The sequence below is a fragment of the Bos indicus x Bos taurus genome, chromosome 10 (genome assembly GCF_003369695.1).
Source record: "Bos indicus x Bos taurus breed Angus x Brahman F1 hybrid chromosome 10, Bos_hybrid_MaternalHap_v2.0, whole genome shotgun sequence".
In the NCBI taxonomy this organism is placed as follows: domain Eukaryota; kingdom Metazoa; phylum Chordata; class Mammalia; order Artiodactyla; family Bovidae; genus Bos; species Bos indicus x Bos taurus.
In genome coordinates this window covers 54,859,839-54,872,284 of record NC_040085.1, presented here as the reverse complement: position 1 = coordinate 54,872,284, position 12,446 = coordinate 54,859,839, and the positions used below count along the sequence as shown (strand labels likewise).

General features: G+C 38.0%; 1 protein-coding gene across 3 annotated transcripts in view; it reads left to right on the top strand.

Annotated features, from left to right (window-relative positions):
• The window catches only part of GALK2 (galactokinase 2), a 154,758-nt gene that overhangs the window by 43,609 nt on the left and 98,703 nt on the right, over nt 1-12,446 (top strand). For all 3 annotated transcript variants that reach the window (XM_027554052.1, XM_027554051.1, XM_027554050.1), the window contains exons 4-5: nt 3,473-3,563; nt 6,383-6,529. In XM_027554052.1, coding sequence (XP_027409853.1) covers nt 3,473-3,563; nt 6,383-6,529 — 238 coding nt within the window. The remainder of the gene's footprint in view (nt 1-3,472; nt 3,564-6,382; nt 6,530-12,446) is intronic.

Genomic DNA, 12,446 nt, shown 5'->3' with positions numbered 1-12,446 from the left:
CATGTGGACATCACCAGATGGTCAATACCGAATTCAGATTGATTATATTCTTTGCAGCCAAAGATGGAGAAGCTCTATACAGTTATCAAAAACAAGACTGAGAGCTGACTATGGCTCAGAACATGAACTCTTTTTTGCCAAATTAAGACTTAAATTGAAGAAAGTAAAGAAAACCACTAGACCATTCAGGTATGACCTGCTATGAATATTTGTGTACAAATCTATGTATGGATGCATGTTTTGTTCGGTAAATACCCAGGTGTGGACTGTCTGGTTTATCATAAGAATTTGCCTGTTTTTGAAAGTGGTTGTATAATTTTACATTTGCACACCACTGTATTGGAGTTCCAGTTGCTCCATATGTTTGCCAACATGTTTTTTTAAATGTTTTATCCACTTTCTTAAATGTGTGGTTACATTACATTGTGGTTTTTAAGCCATGTTTCTAAGTCTGAAGGAATTAGATCGGGGATTGTTAGCATTTTCTTTGATGTTTCTCATCTAACTTCCTACATATGCACAAAGTTCCTCCTCTACTAGTTTCCCTAGTATACCATCACTCTTGTCCCCCAGCCTTCTTCCTTGTTTTTTCTTTGTGGTGACTTCCAAGATCTGGTTATCTTGGGACAGAGCCCATTCAGTTTTGCTAACATAATCTTTTCTGCTTTCCAAATTCTGGGACCTCTTATTGACTATAGTCAATAAATTTTAATTCCTGTGGGTAATAGTAAAGTGTTTGAGAGCTGGAGTCAGGCTGTTTAGCTCCCTGGAGAGTCACTAGATCTCTCTGAGCCTCCAGGAAAGTCTCCCATTTATACTCTAATGTGCCAACTATAAAAATTGTTGTATGATCAGGCCATTCAAAATGGCTATTCTCTTGCTCTCTGTACATCTGCTATACCGGTCCCCGCTTCACCTGTACCCTAATCATAGGGCTTAATTAGTGCTTAATCATCAGCTTGCCACAGATCCCAGCTGCTGGTTTCCCCAGTAACTGATGAGCCAACCTGACAGCAATTCCCCCTATAAATGGTAGCCTCCTTCTTCCCTGAATAGAAAGATTACTGCCATGTCTTGCCTTTCGTCTGCTGTACACAGTGGGGCTGCATGTTTTGCTGTAGACTTGTAAGATCCTCGATCCAATAAACCATTGATACCTCTGTTGCTGTCTCTAGGCTCTTTCTTTGATCTCAAGCCTGGGCAGCTACAAGATTTGCAGGCCAATGGAGTGCAGCCCAACAGGTGCCCTCTTGGCCTTGCGTCCCACCCCATGTTACATACCATCACATGACAGTGGTAATGTGAGTGTGATTTGTGCTCATGCTGTCTTGGCTGGATTACAGAAGCTTAAAAGATAAGCCCTTCACATTTTACCTTTATATTCCTGTGAATGCCTCGCACGGTTAAGTGGTCATCCCATATTTTTCTTAGGAGAGAATATGTCCATGTTATTAAGATAATGCTTGGAAGGCACCTGCTGCAGTGAGTGGCTCACAGTAGTTATTTAGTAAGCTATATGTGAAGAGCATTCAGTCAGTGTGGGAATGTTACTTATTTCCTCACTTTTGACTTGATCTCCACCCCTCTCCCACTTCACATATTTTATTCTTTGGGCTGATTTAGAAGCCTATCTATTTTTCATTTTGAAATAACTTTTGACTTTCAAGGAAGTCACAAAAATAGTATGAAGAATTCCACATGTTAACTGATGTGTCCTCGGTGCATCATGTCAAGGAGGCATGTGATGTTCCTTCATCTGTTGTTAATTTTGATCATTTGGCTAAGGAGTTGTCTGCCAGATTACCATCAAGTTACTATTTTTTTCCTTTTCAGCAGGTATCTGGTAAGGAAATACTTAAGTTTATATAGATATCTTGTTTCTCATCAAGTTTTTACTCAGTAACTTTAGCATCCATTGATGATTCCGTCCTGAAATGATTGTTATCAGTTCAGTTCAGTTCAGTCACTCAGTCGTGTCTGACTCTTGGTGACCCCATGAATCGCAGCACGCCAGGCCTCCCTGTCCATCACCATCTCCCGGAGTTCACTCAAACTCACGTCCATCGAGTCGGTGATGCCATCCAGCCATGTCATCCTCTGTCGTCCCCTTCTCCTCCTGCCCCCAATCCCTCCCAGCATCAGTCTTTTCCAGTGAGTCAACTCTTCGCATGAGGTGGCCAAAGTACTGGAGTTTCAGCTTTAGCATCATTCCTTCCAAAGAAATCCCAGGGCTGAGCTCCTTCAGAATGGACTGCTTGGATCTCCTTGCAGTCCAAGGGACTCTCAAGAGTCTTCTCCAACACCACAGTTCAAAACCATCAATTCTTCGGTGCTCAGCTTTCTTCACAGTCCAACTCTCGCATCCATACATGACCACTGGAGAAACCATAGCCTTGACTAGACGGACCTTTGTTGGCAAAGTAATGTCTCTGCTTTTGAATATGCTATCTAGGTTGGTCATAACTTTTCTTCCAAGGAGTAAGTGTCTTTTAATTTCATGGCTGCATTCACCATCTGCAGTGATTTTGGAGCCCCCCAAAATAAAGTCTGACATTGTTTCCACTGTTTCCCCATCTATTTCCCATGAAGTGATGGGACTGGATGCCATGATCTTCGTTTTCTGAATGTTGAGCTTTAAGCCAACATTTTCACTCTCCTCTTTCACTTTCATCAAGAGGCTTTTGAGTTCCTCTTCACTTTCTGCCATAAGGGTGGTGTCATCTGCATATCTGAGGTCATTGACATTTCTCCTGGCAATCTTGATTCCAGCTTGTGCTTCTTCCAGCCCAGCGTTTCTCATGATGTACTCTGCAATGGTTGTCATGGAGTTTGCCAAATAGTGATTTTTTGATTTTTATTATTTCTTCTATTAATTGGCGTTTTGCTCTAAGGAAGTACTTTCCATTCTCTTTCATTTAGCTATTTATTCATTTGTTATTTTATATTCATATAGAATCATGGAATCTCATTTTACTCAATGAGTTATGATCCATTAGAAGCATCATTTGCTTTGTTTATTCCTTCTTTTTATTAAACTGTGCAGATGGTAAAATTGGATGGGTGGAAGAGAGTGTGGGGAAAGAAGGCTTTGAGTACTTGTGTTCTAGTAAAAAGTATGCCAAACAGCAGGCCCAAAGGATAAGCATTTATGTGGTTTATACCAACTTAATAAGGGCCATCGTGAAATACAGTGGTGTAGATTATGCTAAAATATATTCATTTCTCTCCCTTTCAGGAAGTAAAAAGGGCCAGTTGAAAGTAGTTTAGTTATTAAGGTCACCAAAACTTCTCTTAATTTTTAGCAGCTGGAGATGTTTGTTGTTTTTTGGGTAGACTGTGGAGTATATACATGAGAAGCAAATGGAAAATAAAATGTCAGTGTCATTGTCCTGGCACAAGATGGCAGCAGTCAGCCATCCATTCTGTGGCACAAAGCCTCTAGACTTCAATTAACTGTTGTTTGCTCTTGCAGGGACTTCAGTACTAGTGCTAATAACATCCAGATTGACAAAACCAAGCCTCTGTGGCACAACTATTTCCTATGTGGATTTAAAGGAATTCAGGTAAATCAGTATAAAGCAGCTACTAGCAGTTGAGGTTATGATATGTATTATATCAAGATTTATTTCATTTACTATATCGTTTTTGTCTCCTTTCAGTGCTGATGTTTCTGCTCTGTTTTGCTCATGAACATATTTCAGGGGATAGAGTAGATATGACTGTTTCTGGGTGGTGTTCATCAGGGGCTGTAGTGGCTATTCATAAGTCATGTGCATTTGATACTTTGTTCTAGTTTTCAAATCTTTGTTGAAATTTTCTTTTGAAAGATACATTCTGGTAGTAGTACTTACATTTTCTTCTAGTGATGTGTAAGTGCACACTGTAATAGAATTTAGACCTGGACAGCCCTGGGTTTGAGTCTAGACTCTACCCAGCTGTGTTGATTTAACTCTTTAAGTCTCAGATTTGCTGTGTGTGAAATATGTTATTATTATTTCAACAGAGTTGTTGGAATGATCATACAGTACTTGACACATAGTAGGCATTCAATCAATGCTAACTTAGTTTTGTTATTACTACTTCAGATGGGGTTTAAAAAAAGATATAGTGATTTTGATAAGGAAAATAAGGATTTTCCTGGAAACACTGAATACTTTGAATATCTCTAATGTCATGTATGAGAAGATGAAATATTTCTACTTTCTCTCCTAATTAAAAAAGTATGAAGGAAGAAAGAAAATTGATTTGCTAAGTCAATTTGATTTGTTTGCTAAAATTCATGTTTTAGAGAGCTTGTGTTCTTTACTGTCTGATGGTGCTATCTGAAACTTTGTCATGAGTAGCGTAGGATTCAGTGGCATATCCATTACAGATATGCATCACATTTATTTCTGTTGTATAATTCTGTACTCTTAATTATGGTGGTTCTGTATGTATCTTTCTTTCTCTCTACTTCCCTTTCTTCCCCTGCCCCGATCTCTTCCTTCCTTTCATTTTCCCAGACAGATGGTAACAACGTACAGGAAAAGTTACTGGCAGGTTTTAAATCTTCAAATCATTTGGCTTGTCACAAGCATTAGTGGGAATTACAGTATTTGGAAACATTTGTTGGCAAATACAATTTCATCTTTCTTGTAGCAACATGCCTTCTGTAGCATATGGATAAAGTGACCAAAAGAACAAATGTGCCTTGTGTTGTATTTGAGAATTTCAGGTCTTACAGCCTTCCCTTTTGATTTGACAGCTTACGTGCAAAAGCAGGTCTGTGTAATGAATGTTTGGCAGAGAAGTAATTTAAATGTTAGCCTTTTAGAAACCTTCAAATTCAAATACTAGAAAGTTCCAGTGGATAATCTGTTTATATTAAATTGAACATGTTATCCTTATGGGATAGCACTATTTCTGAATTTGGCAAAGCCCATTTGCATTTTGAATCTGTTGTACATTTTAATTTAAACATTGCGTGATAAGTTTGTAAGTATGATTCACATTCAAGACACCCTGTGGATCAGTTTATGGTTAAATATATAGCATTCTCCAAGGATTTTTTTAAACAAGCTGTCTGATGTTCTGTGTGAAAGGGCATTGGCAGCAGCAATATTTCAGTTTATAATTTATATTTCTGGAAAGGAAATTTTTAGATCATTTGAAATCAAGAAGAAAAATACATCCAACTAAATCTCTTCTTTTGTGGTGGATGAGTTTCGCCAGTTTAGGGGAAAAAGAGATTAAAAAAAAAAAGGAAAAAAACTGGTCTTTTATTTGCAGAGTTTTGTTGTTACTTTGGCTATTTTATCTAGTTTATTGAAATTTCTCCCTAGAACAATATGTATGATGAAATGCATAATTATGTAATATAATAGTATTTTGTACTTTGGTCTTGAACCCTTTGAATAATCTGTAAACATGGTGGTACTTTTTCTTGAGAAGGAAGTGACCTTGAATTTATTTTTAATCCCAAAGCACAAAGGATATGATATGATATCATCCTAAGTGTCCTCACCCTACATGTTAATCTATGTATCTTAGAGCTTTCCATCTTGAGATCAGAGTCTGATTATTTTTTTGGACTTTCCTATTTTGTAGAAATAGAGTTTCCCTGCTTTAAGAGTCTGCATTCTCATTTGTGGCTGAATTCTAATTTGGCTGTCTTGAAAGCTACCATATGGCTAAATTGTATCTATAAACTCGGGTAAAAATCTGGATTTCCTCATATCGCTGACTTACGTTAAATCACAGTGACAGTATGCTGGCCCAGGTTTCTGACCGCAGTGGGGAAGTTCTCAACCAGAAATCAGAGACCTCAGTCCTACTTCCATTTCCCTATATGTAATCTTGGGAAAGTCTCTTACTCTTTGGTACCTAGGTTTTTCCATAAATAAAATAGAACTGAGAAAGGTTGGAAGGTCCTCTGAAGAAAAGTATTACATAGAATACTGCATAGAAGCAAACCACTGCTTGGTGTTAGACTTTTACAATGACAGAGTGTTGGGATGTGCTATATAGAGATTTAACCTGCCTCAGTAATAATTGTGTATTTCTTGTCTTGCTACTTGAATTATAATTGTTTAACATTTCTCCATATTTGTTTAAATCAATTCATATTCGTGAAAAAGACCATTCAAAGCAATTTTAGGAAATGGATCAGTAGCTTTTTGTTCAACAAAGTAAAAATTAGTCTTCAAATTATAGAGCCCTGTGGCCAACAGCCATTAAATAAAATGTCACGTATGGACTCAACTAAATTGAATTGCACAAGTTGTTTCTATAAGTAGCATAATAAGTCCATTGTGAGGCTTTTGCTCTCTGAGGAATGAAAGAACTTTCTGCTACTCCTTGAATCCAAGCAGAGTTACTAGTGCTATTTTTCCTTCTATTCTAGGAACACTTTGGTCTCAGTGACCTGACTGGAATGAACTGCTTGGTAGATGGAAACATCCCACCGAGTTCTGGCCTCTCCAGCTCCAGTGCTTTGGTCTGTTGTGCTGGCTTGGTGACACTCACAGTGCTGGGCATGAACTTATCCAAGGTAACCAATTTGAAAGATTTAACCTGATAGAATCCTCTCTTTCTAAAGTATTAGTATCAGATCAGATCAGTTGCTCAGTCGTGTCCGACTCTTTGCGACCCCATGAATCGCAGCACGCCAGGCCTGCCTGTCCATCACCAACTCCCGGAGTTCAAATCTCAAAATTAGAATGCCTTTGTTTGATTGAAAAACTTTGTCTTACCTGAAAGGACTGTACACATGGGGCATGAGTTGTAACTTAGCAAGTTCTGCTTGTGATAAACTACAAGGTAGTTGATACCTTCCAAACAGTAAGCAAATATGTGAAGAGCTGTATCAAAATGCTCTTAGATTAAGTGGAGAGATTGAATGCATGGAGATCTTTTTAAATCACCTTATTAACAAGTGAACTTCAGGGAAGAAATTCTAGCCTTCATAATTGGGCCTGCTTATTTTCACCCAAAACCTTCAGTTAAATATTTGACAAGAAATGGGTAAAAAGGGTGAAAACCAGGCAATAAAGGAACTGAATAACATATCTATTTATACCAGCAGCTTAGTCACTAAAATAAACTTGAAAAAAATACTTCATTGCAAAGAGGAAATGCTTATTTAAAGAAGACATAAATTCTACAAGAGGTCAGAAAGCCTCAACTTTACAAGGTCACATAAATCTCTGATTTCGCAGTTCAGAGTAGGTATGCTCAGCTTTAATTAATGTTTTGGAGGTCTGGTTCAAAAAAATATTATCATATGTTCTTTTTTATCTCTTGTACATGTACTACCACATTCATAGATGTCTAGGAATATAGACTGGGCAACAGGCAGATCAAGAGAAAGTCAGCTGCATGTCTTTCTTTGATCTGCTTAAACTTTCAGTTCAGAAATTTTATTTGTAGGAAGAAAGAGAAAAATGAAGAAGAAAGCAAAGGCTCAGATAGAATTCTCTTTAACTGCCATTGTAACTATGCACTAATTAGTCCTTTGTAAGCAATTGCTTATTTGGAGGTAAGGGTAACTAATTTGTTGTTATTTGTTTCTTGAGAAGAGAGAAAGTAAGGGAAAGAAAGTCCATGTGTAAAATCTGCTTCCACTGGTGCTATGTTTAATCTGGTGGTTTATTTGTTTATTCATTTATCATTCAATCACTGCTTCCCTAGTGCCTACTTTGTGCCAGCTAATGTTCAAGGCATTGGTAATATAATAGGTATAGTTTTAGCCTTCATATTAATAGTACTTATGATCTAAAAAAGGGAATAGAGATGAGTGAATAGGCAACTATACCAGAGTTTGATAAGTGGATACTAGTGTGCTATGGGAGCAGATCTAATCCAGATTTAGAGAACATAGTACATCTAATAGAGTTTTGCCGAGAACACAGGGGTCATATCAAACACCCTCTTCCAACAACACAAGAGAAGACTTTATACATGGACATCACCAGATGGTCAGTATCGAAATCAGATTGATTATATTCTTTGCAGCCAAAGATGGAGAAGCTCTATACAGTCAGCAAAAACAAAACCGGGAGCTGACTGTCATTCAGATCATCAAATCCTTATTGCCAAATTCAGACTTGAAGAAAGTAAGGAAAACCACTAGACCATTCAGGTATGACCTAAATCAAATCCCTTATGATTATACACTGGAAGTGAGAAATAGATTCAAAGGATTAGATCTGATAAACAGTGCCTGAAGAACTATGGACAGAGGTTCATGACACTGTACAGGAAGAGAGGGATCAAGACCATCCCAAGAAAAAGAAATGCAAAAAAGCAAAATGGCTGTCTGGGGAGGCCTTACAAATAGCTGTGAAGAGAAAAGAAGTGAAAAGCAAAGGAGGAAAGGAAAGATATACCCATTTGGATGCAGAGTTCCAAAGAATAGCAAGGAGAGGTAAGAAAGTCTTCCTCAGCGATCAATGCAAAGAAATAGAGGAAAACAATAGAATGGGAAAGACTAGAGATCTCTTCAAGAAAATTAGAGATACCAAGGGAACATTTCATGCAAAGATAGGCACAATAAAGGACAGAAATGGTATGGACTTAATAGAAGCAGAAGATATTAAGAGGTGGCAAGAATACACAGAAGAACTGTACAAAAAAGATCTTCATGACCCAGATAATCAGGATGGTGTAATTACTCACCTAGAGCCAGACATCCTGGAATGCAAAGTCAAGCGGGCCTTAGGAAGCATCACTGCAAACAAAGTTAGTGGAGGTGATGGAATTCCAGTTGAGCTATTTCAGATCCTAAAATATGATGCTGTGAAAGTGTTGCACTCAACATGCCAGCAAATTTGGAAAATGCAGCAGTCGCCACGGGACTGAAAAGGTCAGTTCTCATTCCAATCCCAAAGAAAAGCAATGCCAAAGAATGCTCAAACTACTGCACAATTTCACTCATCTCACATGCTAGTAAAGTAATGCTCAAAATTCTCCAAGCCAGGCTTTAGCAATACGTGAACCGTGAACTTCCAGATGTTCAAGCTGGTTTCAGAAAAGGCAGAGGAGCCAGAGATCAAATTGCCAACATCCACTGGATCATTGAAAAGGCAAGAGAGTTCCAGGAAAACATCTATTTCTGCTTTATTGACTTCACCAAAGCCTTTGACTGTGTGAATCACGACAAACTGTGGAAAATTCTGAAAGAGATTGGAATACCAGACTACCTGACCTGCCTCTTGAGAAATCTGTATGCAGGTCAAGAAGCAACAGTTAGAACTGGACATGGAACAACAGACTGTTTCCATACTGGGAAAGGAGTACGCCAAGGCTGTATATTCTCTCCCTGCTTATTTAACTTATGTGAAGAGTACATCATGAGAAATGCTGGGCTGGATGAAGCACAAGCTGGAATCAAGATTGCCAGGGGAAATATCAATAACCTCAGATATGCAGATGATACCACCCTTATGGCAGAAAGCAAAGAAGAACAAAAGAGTCTCTTAAATTGAAAGAGGAGAGTGAAAAAGTAGGCTTAAAACTCAACATTCAGAAAACTAAGATCATGGCATCTGGTCACATCTCTTCATGGCAAATAGATGGGGAAACAGTGGAAACAGCGACAGACTTTATTTTTGGGGGCTCTAAATTCACTGCAGCTGGTGACTGCAGCCATGAAATTAAAAGACGTTTGCTCCTTGGAAGAAAAGTTATGACCAACCCAGACAGCTATATTAAAAAGCAGAGACATTACTGTGCCAAGAAAGGTCCATCTAGTCAAAGCTATGGTTTTTCCAGTAGTCATGTATGGATGTAAGAGTTGGACTATAAAGAAAGTTGAGTGCCAAAGAATTGATGCTTTTGAATTGTGGTGTTGGAGAACACTCTTGAGAGTCCCTTGGACTGCAAGGAGATCCAACCAGTCCATCTTAAAGGAAATCAGTCCTGAATATTCATTGGAAGGACTGATGTTGAAGCTGAAACTCCATTGCTTTGGCTACCTGATGTGAAGAACTGACTAATTGGAAAAGACCCTGATGCTGGGAAACATTGAAGGCTGGAGGAGAAGGGGACAACAGAGGATGAGATGGTTGGATGGCCTCACCAACTCAATGGACATGGGTTTGAGTAAACTCCAGGAGTTTGTGATGGACAGGGAGGCCTGGAATGCTGCAGTCAGTGGAGTCACAAAGAGTCAGACACGACTGAGCGACTGAACTGAACTGAACTGAGTACATCTAAGCTGAGACAGAGGAATTCATAGATATTAGTGAAGAAGTACTGATAGGCCAAAAAAGAACTACTGATAGCAGGATAACACTGATAACATTGGATAGTCATGTTACAGGGGGAGGAAACATCATGTGAAGATGTCTAGAGTAAGAGTGATCATAGCTTGTTGGAGGAACTAAAAAAGGCTTAATTTAACTGACACATAATAATTTGAAATACAGGGTAAGAGACCAGATGTTGGCCTTGTAAACTATGTTGAGCAATTTGGGCTTTATTTGGATAGCAGTTTGTAAAACCATTGCAGACTTTAGGAAGAGGATAACTTGATTATATCTGTATTTTGAAAAGATTGCCCTGGGTCTATTATAAGGTGTAGACTTGAGGATAATTGTCTTAGCAGTAGAGAGATGCCACTTATACGGAAGTAGCAGTGATAATGGGGAGAGAATTAGATGATAGATTTAAGGTATGTCTCCGACAGAATCAATAAGACTTGATTATTTATTGGATGTGGAACCCAGGGAGTCAAGGATTATACCCAGGTCTCTGGCTTGGTATGTTTCACTGAGATAAGGAATATAGATGAAAAATTAGGTTTGAAGGGAAAGCAAAATGAGTATGAGGAATTTGTGGGCACACTGACGGAGTTACCTAGTGTTTAGCTACAAACAGTATCTCTGAAAGCCAGGAGGAATATTCAGACTTGACATGGTCTACTTGAGAGTCATTAGTATGTAATTGATTTCTGAAGCCATAGGAGTGGAGGAGACCATCCAGTGGAAGAATGTAGGTAGAAAGATAGGGAAGACTAAGACAGAGTTCCAAAAAGCATGAAGATTTGAGGGATGGACAGAGGAAGAGATGTCCACTTGAAGAGACTGAGGAGCAATCAGACATTTAGGAGGAAAAAGTAGAAAAGTCAGGTAACAGCAAAGATAAGGAAAATAATATTTCATGAAAGAGTAGCAGAGAGGTTAAGTAAGACAGAAGTATACATTGAATTTAGCATCAAAGAGGCTGAAAAAAACCTTGACAAGAGCAGCTTAAAATAGGAATGAATTGAAGGATCTATGAGAGGTGAGAAAGTAGAAAACTTCAGTGGATACAAAAAGTCTAGATATGCCTGGAAAAGAGATAATCTGGTGTCTGTGGTTGGGACAGAGGTCAAGGAATTCATTCTTTTTAAAGGGAGGGTTGGTAAAACTTATTTTTCACATTTTCCTGGCCTTCTGATGGTGGAGTATCTAAGGGAAAAGAAGAATAGGACATAAAAAGAAACCTTGTAACTTTGGAATTAATTCTGGCTGTCTCTGTGTCTCAAAGTCAAAAAAGCAAATGTACTGGGTATAAAAACAGATACATAGATCAATGGAACAGAATAGAGAGTCCAGAAATAAACCCATGCATATTCGGTCAATTAGTTTACAACAGAGGAGCCAAGAAAACACAATGGGTAAGGGTCAGTCTCTTTAGTAAATGGTGTTGGAAAAACTGGATGTCACATGCAAAAGAATGAAAATGGACCTTTATCTTACACCACACCCCCCAAACAAAACAAAATATATTAAAGAGTTGAATACAAGACCTAAAACCATAAAAGTAGTAGAAGAAAACCTGAACAGTAAGCTCTTTGACATTGGTCTTGGTGATGATTTTTTGAATTTGACACCAAAAGCAAAGGTGACAAAAGCGAACAAAACAGAATAAAAACAAACAAACAAAAAAACAAAACACAAAGGAATTATATCAAACTTTGTGCCAGCAAAGGAAACCATCAACGAAATGGAAAGACAAGCTACTAATAGGGAGAAAATATTTGCAAATCATATATCTGACAAGGGGTTAATATTAAAAAAATATAAAGAACACATACAGCTCAATAGCAAAAAAAAAAAAAAAAAAAAAAAAAAGCCCAAACCCAAATAATCCAATTAAAAAATGAGCAGAGGATCTGAATAGCTTTCCCAAGGAGACATACAAATGGCCAAAAAGCACAGGAAAGGATGCTCAACATCACTAATCATCAGAGAAATGAATATCAAAACTATAATCAGATATCATATCTGTGAGAATGACTATGATAAAAAAGATAAGAGCTAATAAGTGTTGATGAGTGTGTGAAGAAAATGGAATCCTTGCTCACTGTTAGTGGGAATGTAAATTGGTGCAGCCACTATAAAAATAGTATGGAGATTCCTAAAAAATATTAAAAATTGTCATCAGTTCAGTTCAGTTCAGTCGCTCAGTCGTGTCCGACTCTT